General features: G+C 41.9%; 1 protein-coding gene across 1 annotated transcript in view; it reads right to left on the reverse strand.

The window, feature by feature from the left end:
• Nucleotides 1–16,748, reverse strand: part of LOC126992569 (hemicentin-1-like) — a 203,252-nt gene that overhangs the window by 142,060 nt on the left and 44,444 nt on the right. The window contains exons 4-5 of the mRNA XM_050851383.1: nt 13,764–13,926; nt 6,609–6,763 (exon numbers count right to left, since the gene is read on the reverse strand). Coding sequence (XP_050707340.1) covers nt 6,609–6,763; nt 13,764–13,926 — 318 coding nt within the window. The remainder of the gene's footprint in view (nt 1–6,608; nt 6,764–13,763; nt 13,927–16,748) is intronic.

Consider the following 16,748-nt stretch of genomic DNA (forward strand, 5'->3'; position numbering starts at 1 on the left):
TCACCCTTGGTAACTATGATCCTTATTGGTTATTAGTTATCTTCAAAACCATATAATTATAATTATTATTTGTATTAGTATTTTTATATTTTTCATTCCAGAGTCAGTTGCATTGTAAAACTATAGGCTAATGTATTATTTTTCATTAAAATATTTACCACTGACCATTACATGTATTAATCTATAACCAAACTATTAAAAGGTATATATATATATATATATATATATATATATATATATATATATATATATATATATATATATATATATATATATATATATATATATATATATATATATATATATATATATATATATATATATATATATATATATATATATATATATATATATATATATATATATATATATATATATATATATATATATATATATATATATATATATATATATATATATATATATATATATATATATATATATATATATATATATATATATATATATATATATATATATATATATATATATATATATATATATACATATATATATATTCAGTTGGATAAATACTTATATGCATAAAATTGCTTTTAATATAATCGCACATTCAGAAACTGTTGAGTAAATTAAAAAAATGAGTGAGTGAGCGAACGTGGGCCAGAGCGGGCAGGGCAGCAGTATCACCCATCCATACCTCACGCCGGTCAATCCATGACTGAGGCACACACGACACGAGCGCCGTCAAGCGGTCAACAAACGAGGTGAAGCGAGCTGGGATGCTCTGACGTGGTGCGCAGGAATGTCTAAAACCGTACCTCTGGCTGGCTGACCCGTCTTTTCTTTGGATCTGACTGCTCCAGCATGCTGACCACTCGGCCACCGCCGAATTGTTTATAACTATTGTTAGGCCATTATTTACCTCAGTTTTTAGAAGTGAGATAATTAATCCTCACTTTAGTTCCGTTTATCCTCCATCACGGTATATTCTATAAACGCTAAACTCCATCGGTTATTTTGTTCTTTCATAGCTTTCATTCTCTCTCTCTCTCTCTCTCTCTCTCTCTCTCTCTCTCTCACTTCTCTCGTTCGCTCGTTTTAATTATAATAACAGACGAAGATAATTATTTTCCTCAGTTTCCGGGTTTTCATCGTAATTATCTGTCTTTCTCTTTCCTTTCTTTTGCCACTTTTTTTTTTACATCATAGGACACGGCTCAAGGGCAACACAAAGAGTACCAAAAAAAAAGAACGCTACTCGCCGCTCCCATAATTGATAACAGTAAAGAGTAGCCAAAAGAGAGGTCAATTTCAGGTGCAAAGGTGTCTTGATACACTCTTCTTGAAAGAGGTCAAGTCGTAGGCAGGAGGAAATACAGATGAAGGAAGGCTGTTCCAGAGTTTACCAGTGAGGGAGATGAAAGAATGGAGAGGCTGGTTAACTCTTGCATAAGGGGTTTGGACAGTACAGGGATGAGCATGAGTAGAAAGTCGTGTGCAGCGGGGCCGCAGGAGGGGGGAAGGCATGCAGTTAGCAAGTTCAGAAGAGCAGTTAGCATGAACATTTCGATAGAAGATAGAAAGAGATGCAACATCGCGACGGATTTTAAGAGGTAGAAGACAATCAGTAAGAGGAGGAGAGCTGATGAGACGAAGAGCCTTAGACTCCACTGTGTCCAGGAGAGCTGTGTGAGTGGAGCCCACCACATGTGAGATGCATACTCCATACGAGGGCGGACAAGGCCCCTATAAATGGAAAGCATATGTGCGGGGGAGAGGAACTGGCGGAGACGATGCAGAACGTCCAACTTCGAGGAAGCTGATTTAGTAAGAGAGTAGATGTGAAGTTTCCAGTTGAGATTTTGAGCTAAGGATAGACCGAGGATATTTAGTGTTGAAGAAGGTGACAGCTGAGTGTTATTGAAGAATAGGGGATAGGTGTTTGGAAGATTATGTCGAGTTGATAGGTGGAGAAATTGGGTTTTTGAGGCATTGAGATGTCTGAGGTTAAGCGTTCTGCAGCCTCCACTCTGGAGCTTTGTAATTCCTGTTGAGAGGGTCTTTTGTTGAAAGAAGTTGAATAATGGAGAGTGGAGTCGTCAGCTTACGAGTGGACAGGACATTTTGTTATGGAAAGATCATTGATGAATAACAGGAAGAGAGTGGGTGATTGGACAGAGCCCTGTGGAACACCACTGTTGATAGGTTTAGGGGAAGAACAGTGATCGTCTACCACAGCAGGGATAGAACGGCCGGAAAGGAAGCTGGATATAAAGGAACAGAGAGAAGGATGGAAACCGTACGAGGGCAGTTTAGAGAGCAAAGATTTGTGCCAGACTCTATCGAAGGCCTTCGATATGTCTAGCGCAACTGCGAAAGTTTCACCGAAACGGCTAAGAGAGAATGACCAAGAGCAAAAAAATCGCCAGTAGAACGCCCTTGCGGAACCCATCAGATGGAAGGTCAGAAGGCTGGAAAGGTGCTTTGAATCTTCCGGTTAAGAATTGATTCAAAAGCTTTAGATAGACAGGAAAGTAAAGCTATAGGGCGGTAGTTTGAGGGATTGGATCGGTCACCCTTCTAAGGCACAGGCTGAATGAAGGCGTACTTCCAGCAGGAAGGAAAGATAGATGTCGATAGGCAGAGACGAAAGATCATGACCAGGCAGGGTGTCAGCACGGAAGCACAGTTTTAAAGGACAATAGGGGCACTCCATCAGGTCCATAAGCTTTCTGAGAGTTGAGGGCAAAGAGGGCATAGAAAACATCGTTCTTAAGAATTTTAATAACAGGCATAAAGGAGTCAGAGGGGGGATGAGTAGGAGGAATATGCCCAGAATCGTCCAGAGTGGAGTTTTTACAGAAAGTTTGAGAGAAGAGTTCAGCCTTAGAGATAGATGAGACGGCGGTGCTTCCGTCAGGGTTAAGGAGAGGAGGGGAAGAGGAAGAAGTGATACTGGAGTAGGTATTTTTGGCTAGGTGCGAGAAGTCACGGGAAGAATTAGAAAAAGCAAGGTTTTGATATTTTCTATTTATGAAAGAGATTTTGGTAAGTCGAAGAATAGATTTGGCACGATTCCGGGCATAAATATAGAGATCATGGTTAGAAGGTGTGCGAAGGCTCTAGTACCTTTTGTGAGTTGCCTCTCTATCTTTGACAGCACGAGAACAATCGTGATTAAACCAAGGCTTTTTAACATGTGGAGTAGATAAAATACGTGGAATGTATGCCTCCATGCCAGAAACATCACCTCTGTGATGCTCTGGGCACACACAGAGGTGTCTTTCTCCTGGAAGCAGTAATTATTCCACGGAAAATCGGAAAAGTACATCCTCAGGACGTCCCACCGTGCTGAAGCAAAATGCCGGAAGCATCGCCTCTTCGGTGGATCCAGAGGATGTACAGGAGCGATAGGACAGGATACATAAATAAGGTTGTGATCGGAGGAGCCCAACGGAGAGAATAGTTCGACAGAGTAAGCAGAAGGGATAGAGGTAAGGAAAAGGTCTAATATGTTGGGCCTGTCTCCAACAGGCCCATTGCTTCCTCTTACTCCGTCGTTCTTCGATATATCCTATAATCATCACTGCGTTGCTTTCACGACACTTTCCTTCATGTCTCTGCTCTTTTATTGCTGCTATGATTCCGTTTCCTGATTTTTGTATCTTCCTTTTCATTATTCATCTCTCTTATCTATTTTCATTACCAATTTTCTCGTGGCTCATCCTCTTTTCTCCGCTCGGTATTCTCGTCTATTTTTGTTATTATCTTACAGCCTCATTTCTCATATTCTTGACTCATTTTCTTCCTACGTAGTTATGTATACCTGATTTTCTCATACTATGTCTCCCTTCCTACTTTCCTCCATCCCTCTCTCCCTTCCACCTACTTCACTGCCTCTCCCTCCTTCCCGCTTTTTTATGTATCTCTTCTGGCAGTTTCGTTTCCTTTCGCCTTTAGGTATCACCGACCTACCATCATGTACAATACTTCCGTAAAACACTTCAGTTGACCTTTACACACAGCCAGGTATTGACTCCCACATGAGTTAAATGTAGCGGTGATTATTTGCATGTTCTAGAAATTGGACCCCCCCCCCCCCCCACACACACACACACACACATTCACACACATGCACACAGGTATGCCAGGTTTTGATGTGAATCAAGTGAGGTAAAATAACTTGGGTACAAAATATATCCGCGTAACCCCGCACTGGAATGGCTGTGTTTTCCGTTCCCTTTTCCTTCATTCCTTTCAGGGCAGGTGTGTGGACGAGGCGCGGCGCGCGTACCTGCAGAATGCCTCAGTAAATGATGCGAAATTTATGTTTGAGTTGAGAGTGACGCGGAAAAGAAATGAATGAAGAAATGACGAGCAGGATAAAGAAAACCGTTGTCGCACTCCATGGACATTTTTTTTCCGGAAAAAAAAATGTATCGTTCTACACTCATGCAATACCGATAACACAGGCATTATACAGGATATTTTACACCTTTCCTTCGCTACGAGATGAAATGAGAAAATATGCTTTGGAGAAAAAAAATGATGCGGATTAAAAAAAAAAAGACAGTAGCAAAAATGCCTATACTAAAGCATGATTATTTGGCTATACATTTAAGCCATACATTAACCTGCTCGATATGCCTCATTTTTTACTCTACCATTTAGCATTCCACGAGAGAAGAGAAAGTGGGCGCGACAAGGGAAAGGGATGGAAGGGAAGAGGCGTGAGGGAGGGAAGAGAGAAGGCGTAGTGGAGAGAAGAGGCGTGGGGGAGGGGGGAAGAGGAGAGGCGTGGGGGAAGAGAAGAGGCGTGGGGGAGAGAAGAGAAGAAGCGTGGGGGAGTGAAGAGAAGAGGAGTGAGGGAGTGAAGAAAGTGCAGGAGAAAGTAAATTTAGAAACGGGTTGGAGGAGGACTAAGAGAGGTGGAGGAGGAGGAGGAGAAAGACGAAGAGAAAAGGAAGAAGAAAAGAATATGAAGAGAACTATAATGACAAATAACGATGGAAATAAAGAAGAGGAGGTGAAGGAGGAGAAGGAGGAAGAAAAGGGACAGAACAGGGTAAAGAGGAGTAGGAGTAGAATAGGAGGAGGATAAAGAGAGGAGGAAGTGAAAGTAGAAGGAACAGGAATAGTAGGAGAAAGATGTAAAGAAGGAGTAGGACAAAGAAGGGATGAACGAGAGGAAGGGAAACGAGAGGAGGAAATAAGATGAAAAAGAACGAAAGAAAATTTGTAGATAATCAAGAGACGACCTGTCCGACACCAGAAGTCGACCCAGGAATGCTGACGAGCTGTGAGGGGGAGGGGGAGAGACGGTGTGTGATGGCGGATGATTGGAGAGAGGAGGAGGAGGAGGAGGAGGAGGAGGAGGAGGAAGATAAAACAAAGAAACGCAAAGGAAAAACAAACATCAGCAGGCCTGATGGTCCTTATAATGCTGTTTGTGACGAGCTACACTACCTATCTGATCAAAGGTGGAAGATGAAGGACAGCAAAGGCGAAGGCTCCTCTCCACCCCCATCCCTCCAGACAAAGCTGGCAAGAAAGGAAAAAGAACCATGCAGCATGGAAAAACTGCATGGAAGGAGGAGGAGATAAGAGAAGAATTGGAGATATACCACGAGGAAGAGAAGGTGGACGAGAAAAGAGATGTATTGGAGATGTACCTCGAGGAGGAGAAAGAGCAAGACGAGGGCGAGAACAGTGAAAGGAACACGGAGAAGATAGAGGAGGAGGAAGAGAGAGAAGGAAAAGGAGGAGGAGGAGCGAGACGGAGGAGGAAGAGGAAAAACGAAAAGTAGAGAGACAAGGAGTGTAATGAGGGAGAGGAACAGGGCTAGATAGTGAAGAAAGAGAGAAAACACAAGAGAAATAAGAGAAAAGAAAAAAAAGAGTGAGGAGTCGAGGAGAATGAGGAAATGATGAGAAAGTCGAGAGATAGCCACGGGTGGGAGACAATGGACCAGGCAGACAAGAGGCAATGATAATAGCAGGGCAGGCACTCAGAGAGGAAGGAGGGGAGGAAGGGAGGGAGACAGGTATGTAGGCAACAGATAGGAATCTTGCCTTGTCATATATCACGGGAGTGAGTAAGGAGAGGGAGGCAGTAAACAGACTGATCGTGGATAGAGAGAGGCTCAAGTGATTCAGAATGGGAGGAAGGTTAACGAGGAAGTGGATGAAGCAGGGCGTTCTCGCAGAAAACGGGTGTGTGAATATAGCTGCATGGTAGTTATGAGAACCTTACCTCACCTAGTAAGAAGGGAGGCATATTTTCCTCGGCAAGCAGAGGCATGGGCAGGACAAGCAGGGAGGCAGGGGTGTGTGCTTACCTCGGCCGGCAGAGGCATAGGCAGGACAAGCAGAGGGGCAGGGGCCGTGCTTACCTCGGCCGGCAGAGGCATGGACAGGACAAGCAGGGGGGCAGGGGCCGTGCTTACCTCGGCCGGCAGAGGCATAGGCAGGACAAGCAGGGGGCAGGGGCCGTGCTTACCTCGGCCGGCAGAGGCATAGGCAGGACAAGCAGGGGGGCAGGGGCCGTGCTTACCTCGGCCGGCAGAGGCATGGGCAGGACAAGCAGGGGGGCGTGCTTACCTCGGCCGGCAGGGGCGCGGGCAGGACAAGCAGGGGAGCGTGCTTACCTCGGCTGGCAGGAACATAAGGCTGGTGAGCGTGCCGAGCGTCCAGGTCACGTTGGGGTGTGGTCTGCTGCCCGCCACGACGCACGAGATCTTGAACTCGCGGCCCACCCGAAGCCACTTGGGCGGGGCCTCTATCCTCGTCAACAGGGGCCGCACTGGGGACGAGGAGGGGTGAGAATGAAGTGCCTGGAGTGTTGGCATGCAACAATGTATCCTGGTCACCAGAGGAGGAGGGAGTGGGAATGAGGTGCTTGGAGTGTTGGCAACATTGCAGGGATAAAAGTGGTAACACTAGAAATCCGAACAGATTGGTTGGAGAGTTGGTAACACCGCGGAGATGTGAAGTGACTGTTTGGGTGTTACTAATACTGCTGGAATAGGAAGAGGATTTTGGTGTGTTGATAACACAGTACGTATGGGATGGAGCTGTTTAAGGTTTTAGTAATACTGCACAGATGCAAAACAACAATTCTGAGATGGTATCACTGCTGCGGTGGTTCGATATATTCATGAATGGAGAGGATACATGGTGACAGGTGAAAATGAGCTGCCCCGTCTACATACGACTATAGTCGCTTCCACGAGAGCTGGCGGAGCTAACCCTTCAAGATGGACTCGCGAACTTTGTATCGTTACTTTGGTAGTAGGCTATGTAACGGCAAACGGAATTTGCCGCAAGTGGGATCTAGTAAACAACAGCCAATGAGACTGTCACCCAAGCAGTGATGCAAGTCCGCTAGTCCATCCTTGAAGGATAAGGCCCGCCAGGTTTTGTGAAATCGACTTATTTTTATAGCCACACAACAACTCCTTGGAACTTTGCTGCGTCGCCGGAACTATTTCCGGACTACTCCCCCAACGAGAAACTCCGCTGACACTGCTTTCCCCCAAAAATATGCGTATTTGTGGGTAAAGACCCGTGCGATGTGCAGGACGAAATGATGCTACTGCTGGCACAGAAGTAGATGGAGGTAGGGAGGCGGAGTGAAGATTGTAGAGTGTCTATGCACGGGAAGGAGAGGGTGGCGATGGGGTGGATGGTGGGCCAAGTAGAGGTGTAGTGGCAAAGGGAGGTTACGTTCTGAATGGGACGAGTGGTTCATTAAACAAAGAAAGAGGAAGAGGTATAAGGAAATAAAAGAGACGTTGTGATAGATGGCAAGGAAAGAAGCAAGGCAGTAAGCGGAAAGGTGAATTAAGTTTGAGGAAATTGGAATCGCAAATTTATGAAAAAAGCAAATGGCCAAAGGGGAAGGGAAAAAGAGGAAACAGGGTATATTAGAGCCTCAAGGCTTCCGGTTGGTATGAGAGACTCCTCAGGTAAAGTATATTCCCGATCCCGACCATCTACCTCAGCACATCCTCATTATTTTTTCTTGCTGTCTATGGTATCTTCAAAATTCTCCTCCATAACCACATTTCAGCTGCTTCCAACTTTTTTTGCACTTTTCTGTTCACCGTCCAAGTTTCACATCCATACAGCAATGTTGATCATATAAATGTTTTTGCTGCTCGTTTTCTAATTCCAATACACAACTTTCTATTTGTCTGATAAACTTTCATCATTGTAAATGCACTCTTCGCAATGCCAATTCTCGTTCTAATTTCCTTTTCACCTCTGCAGTCTTCTGTTACCAAACTCCCTAGATAAGAAAACTTTGACACGCTCTATTTTTCTTCCTCTCACCTTTATTTTCACTCTGGGTGCATTTTCCTTAGATACCACCGACACCTTAGTCTTTCCCGTATTAACCCATTCAGTGTCGTCTTTTGTTGCACTTTTTTCGTATTTTTTTTTATTTGCCCCTTATAATTTTTTTTTGTTTTTATATATATATATATATATATATATATATATAGTGCGAGTATATATATGGCGCCATATATATATATATATGATTCACTTACGGCTTATCTAGAGTCCAGGTTGATGGGGAGTCTTCAGACAGCATGGGTAGTTTCTAAGCCACCGGTGATCGAAAAAAATGAGAGGGTAAATGAGGATTCGAACCATGTTGTCCATCACGCGGCGAATGTAGTATATATATATATATATATATATATATATATATATATATATATATATATATATATATATATATATATATATATATATATATATATATATATATATATATATATGAGGAATGGAAGCGCGGCTACCGTAAAGTGTTCGTCCTCTTATTTTCTTCGTCTCAGAGCTGACGATGTCATACCAGGAAAGGGAAATTTATCTTAATTTTTTTTAGAGCCTATATTCTTTACATTATAAACACTTCTCACAACCCTATATCGTGAGTAATGTATAAGTACTTCTTTACATCACAAAAAAACTAAAAAAATAAACAGTAATTTTAAGTACAAGAAAATGGTTGGATGCTTATCAGGCAACACCGCTCGCTTCAAGGCCGTCTCTACTACAACCGTAGTTCTCAAAGCTCAACATAATACTATGATGCTTCCGACAATCAGTTTTCATTTTCGATTACTTTGAAGTGTAATTTACAATTCCTCATGCCATGTTGATTATAGAATCAAGTAGTAATTACCTAGAAGAAAGTAACTTACCTTGTTGTATAATTATTTTTGTTGGAATGCGGACCAATGTACAGAAAGGCCCTTTAACGTCCATTTAAAAATACGAAGACTTGTCAAATTATTCCTCTTTACTGTCAATGAACAATGTTACATACACAAACAAAAATAAAGGGCGTATATGCCCTCAAGAGAGCATGAGTATATATACGTACTAAACACTTCCCTAAGAGGTACGTATATGTACGTACTAAACACTGTACGGGTTAACAGTCAACACTTTCTCTCCTCGCTCGCCCTCTCCGTAACATCCAACAAATGTTGCAACTTCTCTGCAGAGTCCGCCACCAGCACTGTATCATCTGCGTACCTAATGTGGTTGATATTGTAACCTCCAATCTTGACTCCCTCAAGCCTCTGCAGCTCCCTCATTATCATCTTTCCATATAGGTTGAACCAATGAACCCTACTCTATGGACCGGAAACTTGCCCCAGCCCTGGCATTAAGCCGCGAATTTTGGAAAATAAACCACTTTGGTGCGAATAGCCATAACTTTCTTATTTCTGGGCTACAGAAATGTTTTTGGTATCAGTCGACGGCAAAATGAAAGGGCTATATTTTGTAATAAGCGACCGAGCTCAAACATCGACTCGAAAGGGTAAATAATCGAATAAATTCTCAAAAAAACGACTCTGAAAAACACTATTTTTGAGTTCCCAACCTTGAAACTCATTTTTTGAGAATTAAAAAAAAAAAACTTATTTAACAAATAATTTATCCCTATCAATGTAATTTCCAATATGATGCATACCATTTCCCTACTCCCATTAGTTTCGTGGCTAGAGCTCGAAACGTAAACCTTTTTTAAAGTAATTTTGACGAACTCCAGACACTTTGCCGTTTTTGTCTAGTGTGGCATTGCTATTGCCTCTAGAAGGCTGTAATTTGGCATGTAGCCCCTCTTGGTAATGTATTTTGACCTGCTCGAAGGATTGTTTGATAGCTCGATTCCAAGTTTGTCGACGAGCCGTCACAAAATAGTCTGTTTTTCGGCCCTTTTTCCGTGATTTGGACACGTCCTAGTTTTTTGCTTATAACTTTTTTATTTTATTTAATTAGGGCTTTTCATTTTTTTTCTGTTTATTAATCTGCATTAAAAGAGCTTTCATTTGCCACCAAGTAAGCCTTCCTAGCTTTAGTAGTGTTTGCTCGAGCTTGACCAGAAGTCGCGACGAAAATTCGCCGAATCTGACTCATTTCACGCGCCGCGACGAAAAACCTTCCTGACGCCACAAAAATTAATATATATGCATAACAATTCATGTATGAACACTTCAATATGTTGACTAAAATAATTTTAAAATATCTATATAAAAAGGTACTATTTATTTATATAATCATTCACTATATAAATCAACCTATATTAAGCGCCTTATTATACATGTTATTTATTTTATTTTATTTAGTATTCAACCCTATTTCTTCCCATTTATGAATTATACATTTAATTTGCTTTCTTTTGATACCATATATATATATATATATATATATATATATATATATATATATATATATATATATATATATATATATATATATATATATATATATATATATATATATATATATATATATATATATATATATATATATATATATATATATATGGTATGAAAATAAAGCAAATTAAATGTATTACTCATAAATGGGAAGAAATAGGGTTGAATACTAAATAAAATAAAAAAATAACATGTATAATAAGGCGCTTAATATAGGGGAGGCGGTGGCGGAGTCGACAGAGTGACGGTGCCGCGTTCAGGAGGATGCGAGTTCAATCCCCGCCCGGTGCCACCAAGCTGGGATTTTTCAGCCGCCGCCGAGTGGCTTAAAACTACCCACATGCTGTCCAGAAGACCACCTATCAACCCGGACTCTAGATTCTAGGATTAAAGATAAGCTCCGGGAGGGCAGCATGAGCCAATGCAAGATGGCGCCACTATAAACACTTGCCTGCGCCAGAACGGGCTGGATCGACCATCAGGCCCCACCGGGAATAAGCCTTGGGCCAACCATCATGCCCTACCGGGAAGAAGCCTACCGGCGCAATAGGCCGCGACGTAAAAAAAAAAAAAAAAAAAAAAAGTTGATTTATATAGTGAAATGATTATATAAAAACAGTAACTTTTCATATAGACATATTAAAATGATTTTAATACAAGATAGTCAACATATTGAAGTGTACATATATGATTTTTTATGCAGATATATTAATTTTTGTGGCGTCGGGAAGGTTTTTCGTCGCGGCGCGTGAAATGAGTCAGGTTCGGTGAATTTTCGTCGTGAATTCTGGTTAAGCTCGAGCAAAAATTACTGAAGATAGGAAGGCGTGCTTGGTGAGAAATGAAAGCTCTATTAATGCAGATTAATAATCAGAAAAAAAAGTTATAAGCAAAAATCTAGGACGTGTCCAAGTCGCGGCAAAAGGGCCGAAAAACAGGCTATTTTGTGACGGCTCGAGGACAAACATGGAATCAAGCTATCTTAAAATTCTTCTAGCTGGTCAAACTACATCGCCAAGAGGGGCTACATGCCAAATTACAGCCTTCTAGAGGCAATTGCAATGCCACACTAGACAAAAACGGCAAAGTGTCTGGAGTTCGTCAAAATCGTTCTCAAAAGGGTTTACGTTTCGAGCTCTAGAACCGTAGCTACTGGGAGTAGCGAAATGTTATGCATCATATTGGAAAGCACATTGGTAGGGATAAATTATTTGTTAAATAAGTCTTTTGAAATTCTCAAAAAAGTGAGTGGGTTTCAAGGTTGGAAACTCAAAAATAGTTTTTTTCAGAGCCGTTTTTTTGCGAATTTATTAGATTTTTTTACCTTTTCGAGTCAGTTTTTGAGCCCGGTCGCTTATTTCAAAATATTGCTCATTCATTTTGCCGTCGATTGATACCCCAAACATTTATGTAGCCCCAGAAATAAGGGAGCTATGGCAATTCGCACTAAACCGGTTGATTTTCCAAAAATCGCAGCTTAATGACTCAAAAGAGTCCGCCGTCCATTACTTGAGATGTCACTGGTTTAACAGATCAGGAGACATTGCACATCCCTGCCTTACTCCTCTCCTTATGAACTGATATTCTTTTCTCTCTCCCTGCACCTTCACTGCAGCTTTCTGATTCCAAAATAGATTTCTTATTAATCTCAGTTCTTTCCCATCAATATCCAGACCTTCTAGCATCTTCATCAGTTCCTCATGCCTTACTTTATCAAAAACCTTTTCATAGTCAATAAATTAAACGAACACATTTCTTTGTTTTTCAATAATTCTTTCCGTAATTCTTCTCATCACAAATATCGCATTAGTTGTTCCCTTGCCCTCCAAGAAGCCATACTGCTCCCAGGACACCTGCTCTCTCACTTTATTCCTTATTCTGTTCCTCATAATCCTTTGTATTACTTTTGTTATTTGGTTTATTATGCTTATAGTACGGTGCTTACTGCATTCCAACGTTCCGTTTATCTTTGGTAGAGGTATAAAAACTGATTTACAAATGTGTTCAGTTATTGCACCCTTATTATATATTTGATTAGCCAAAACTGTAATATTCTCTATTGCAAAATCACCCAAGGCCTCCAACATTTCAACCGTCACTCCATCCTCTCCAGTAGCTTTCCCCTTCTTCATCTTATTCATAGTAACATTTTAACAGATAGTTTACTGGAATCTGATGGCGGTAAAGATTCTGGCAAAACAGCAACATTTTGCGTGGCGTCATTTATTTGCATTAATCCTTCACTGAACACACGAGAGAGAGAGAGAGAGAGAGAGAGAGAGAGAGAGAGAGAGAGAGAGAGAGAGAGAGAGAGAGAGAGACACACACACACACACACACACACACACACACACTTTAGTTTTATGATTTCAAAAGTGAGGCGCGGCTTTGATCCTCGCGGGGCAGCATCTGGGGCCTTGCAGGTGCGTCCCGGACACCCATTATGAACCTACGCGGCGGCACGGTTCTGCAACACCCTGCAGCAACACACACACACACACACACACACACACACACACACACACATGTAACGGTGTAACGCTTGGTTGCGGATACTTGTGGCGTGAGGGAAACACTTGCTGCCTTAGAAGAAATGTATTCTTAACCTAAGATACAGCGTAGCGTTGGTGAGAGAGACGAGACGATAGGTGTGTGTCGGTCGAGCTCTCTCGAAGGAGTCACGAATTACAGTTTGGAAAATAATGAAGTTACAATTGGTCACGTATGTCAAGGTGACCTCTAAGCTTGATGAAATGCTTTGTATACAAACTGAGACGGTAAACACTGACAGCTGACATTCCTACAAGGTGGTGTGATCTATCTGTCGTGGGTTTTTTCCATTGATATTGCATGCCTAATTCGTGGTGATAATAAGTAGTAGTAATAATAATAATAATAATAATAATAATAATAATAATAATAATAATAATAATAATAATAATAATAATACACTGATATACTACACTTACTATAACCCCCCCCCCCCCCTCACACACACACAAAGAAACACACACACACACACACACTACTACTACTCACCAACACACACCAGGTACTCACGGTTCATTTTGACAGTGACGGAGGCACTGGCTGGGCTGGTGACTTTGTTGTTGGAGGCGAGGCAGGTGAGTCTGGCGTTGTGGTAGTCCCGCGTGAGCCGCAGGATGCTGAGACGGTTGACCGTGAGTGCTGGGGACCGCGACTCCGATGTGGCGTCCATGACCTGTGGGACGAGGGGAGAGGAAGACCACGTAAAAGCGTTGTCAGGGTGTTGGAGGGAAAGGAAGAGATTTAAGGTGTAGACTTGAGAAGGTCATCCATTGATATTATATGATATATATATATATATATATATATATATATATATATATATATATATATATATATATATATATATATATAATCGAATGCTTTCTGAATAGAAATCAGGGCACATACCAACCATGCCACCTGATGAGCTAAAAGACTTCACGCCAGAGGTTGCATTTAAGCAGCCAACCTGACGCCCCCACCCTCTTACGAGGAATGATATTTATATATGTATATATACCACGGCGTTGTGTCGTCTGGGATTGATTAAAATTATTTCCGACTGCCCCGAGCGTGAGCGGGACTTCTTTACCTTTCATTCCTCGTAAGCGGGTGGAGGCGTCAGGTTGGCTTTTAGCTTTTAGCTCATCAAGTGGCATGGTTGGCATGTGCCCTGATTTCTATTCAGAAAGCACGGGTTCGATTCCTGGCACAAGTGGTTTGTTGATATATATATATATATATATATATATATATATATATATATATATATATATATATATATATATATATATATATATATATATTTATTTATTTATTTATTTATTTTATCACAGCAAAGGAGACAGTTCAAGAGCACAAAAGAAGTAAACATTAATAAAAAAAAAGCCCGCTACTTGCTGCTCCTAAAAATAATCCAAAGAGGTGGCCGAAAGATAGGTCAGTTTCGGGAGGAGAGGTGTCCTGACACCCTCCTCTTGAAAGAGTTCAAGTCGTAGGCAGGAGGAAATACAGATGAAGGAAGATTGTTCCAGAGTTTACCAGCGTGAGGGATGAAAGAGTGAAGATGCTGGTTAACTCTTGCATAAGGGGTTTGGACAGTATAGGGATGAGCATGAGTAGAAAGTCGAGTGCAGCGGGGCCGCGGGAGGGGGGGAGGCATGCAGTTAGCAAGTTCAGAAGAGCAGTCAGCGTGGAAATATCGATAGACGATAGAAAGAGAGGCAACATTGCGGCGGAATTTAAGAGGTAGAAGACTATCAGTATGAGGAGGAGAGCTGATGAGACGAAGAGCCTTAGCCTCCACTCTGTCCAGAAGAGCTCTGTGAGTGGAGCCCCCCCACACATGAGATGCATAATCCATACGAGGGCGGACAAGGCCCCTGTATATGGACAGCAACTGTGCAGGGGAGAAGAACTGGCGGAGACGGTACAGAACGCCCAGCCTCGAGGAAGCTGATTTAGTAAGAGATGAGATATGAAGTTTCCAGTTGAGATTTTGAGTTAAGGATAGACCGAGGATGTTTAGTGTTGAGGAAGGTGATAGCTGGGTGTTGTCAAAGAATAGGGCATAGTTGTTTGGAAGATTGTGTCGAGTGGATAGGTGGAGAAACTATGTTTTTGAGGCGTTGAAGGACACCAGGTTCTTCTTGCCCCAATCGGAAATAATAGTAAGGGCTGAGGCTAAGCGTTCTGCAGCCTCCAGCCTTGAGTCGTTAAGCTCCTGAAGGATGAGTCTTCTATTAAAAGAAGTTGAATAATGCAGAGTGGAATCATCGGCGTAGGAATGGATAGGACAGTTCGTTTTGGAAAGATCATCAATGAATAACAGAAAAAGAGTGGGAGATAGGACAGAACCCTGTGGGATACCACTGTAAATAGCTTTAGGGGAAGAACAGTGACCGTCTACCACGGCAGAAATAGAACGGTCAGAAAGGAAACTGGAGATAAAGGTACAGAGAGAAGGATAGAAACCGTAGGAGGGTAGTTTAGAAAGCAAAGATTTGTGCCAGACCCTATCAAAAGCTTTTGATATGTCCAGCGCAATAGCAAAAGTTTCACCGAAACGGCTAAGAGAGGATGACCAAGAGTCAGTTAAGAAGGCTAGGAGATCACCAGTAGAACGCCCCTTGCGGAACCCATACTGGCGATCAGATAGAAGGTCAGAAGTGGAAAGGTGCTTTTGAATCTTCCGGTTAAGGATTGATTCAAAAGCTTTAGATAGACAAGAAAGTAAAGCAATAGGACGGTAGTTTGAGGGATTGGAGCGATCACCCTTCTTAGGTACAGGCTGTATGAAGGCATACTTCCAGCAAGAAGGAAAGGTAGATGTTGACAGGCAGAGGCGAAAGAATTTGACCAGGCAGGGTGACAGCACGGAGGCACAGTTTTTAAGGACAATAGGAGGCACTCCATCAGGTCCATAAGCCTTCTGAGGATTGAGGCCAGGGAGGGCATAGAAAACATCATTTTGAAGAATCTTTATAACAGGCATAAAGGAGTCAGAGGGGGGATGAGTAGGAGGAATATGCCCAGAATCGTCCAGAGTGGAATTTTTAGAAAAAGTTTGAGAGAAGAGTTCAGCCTTAGAGATAGATGAGACAGCAGTGTTGCCGTCAGGACTGAGGAGTGGAGGGAAAGATGAAGAAGTGAAGTTGGAGGAGATGTTTTTGGCTAGATGCCAGAAGTCACGGGAGGAGTTAGAGAAAGCAAGGTTTTGGCATTTTCTATTAATGAAAGAATTTTTGGTTAGTCGGAGAATAGATTTGGAACGATTTCGGGCAGAAATGTAAAGTTCATAATCAGCATTAGTTTGAAGGCTCTGGTACCTTTTGTGAGCTACCTCTCTATCATTGACAGCACGAGAACAAGCGTGATTAAACCAAGGCTTTTTAGCGTGAGGAATAGAGAAAGAACGAGGAATGTATGCCTCCATTCCAGAGACAATCACCTCTGTGATGCGCTGAGCACACACAGAGGGGTCTCTATCCTGGAAGCAATAATCATTCCACGGGA

Source organism: Eriocheir sinensis, chromosome 7, assembly GCF_024679095.1.
Source record: "Eriocheir sinensis breed Jianghai 21 chromosome 7, ASM2467909v1, whole genome shotgun sequence".
NCBI lineage: Eukaryota > Metazoa > Arthropoda > Malacostraca > Decapoda > Varunidae > Eriocheir > Eriocheir sinensis.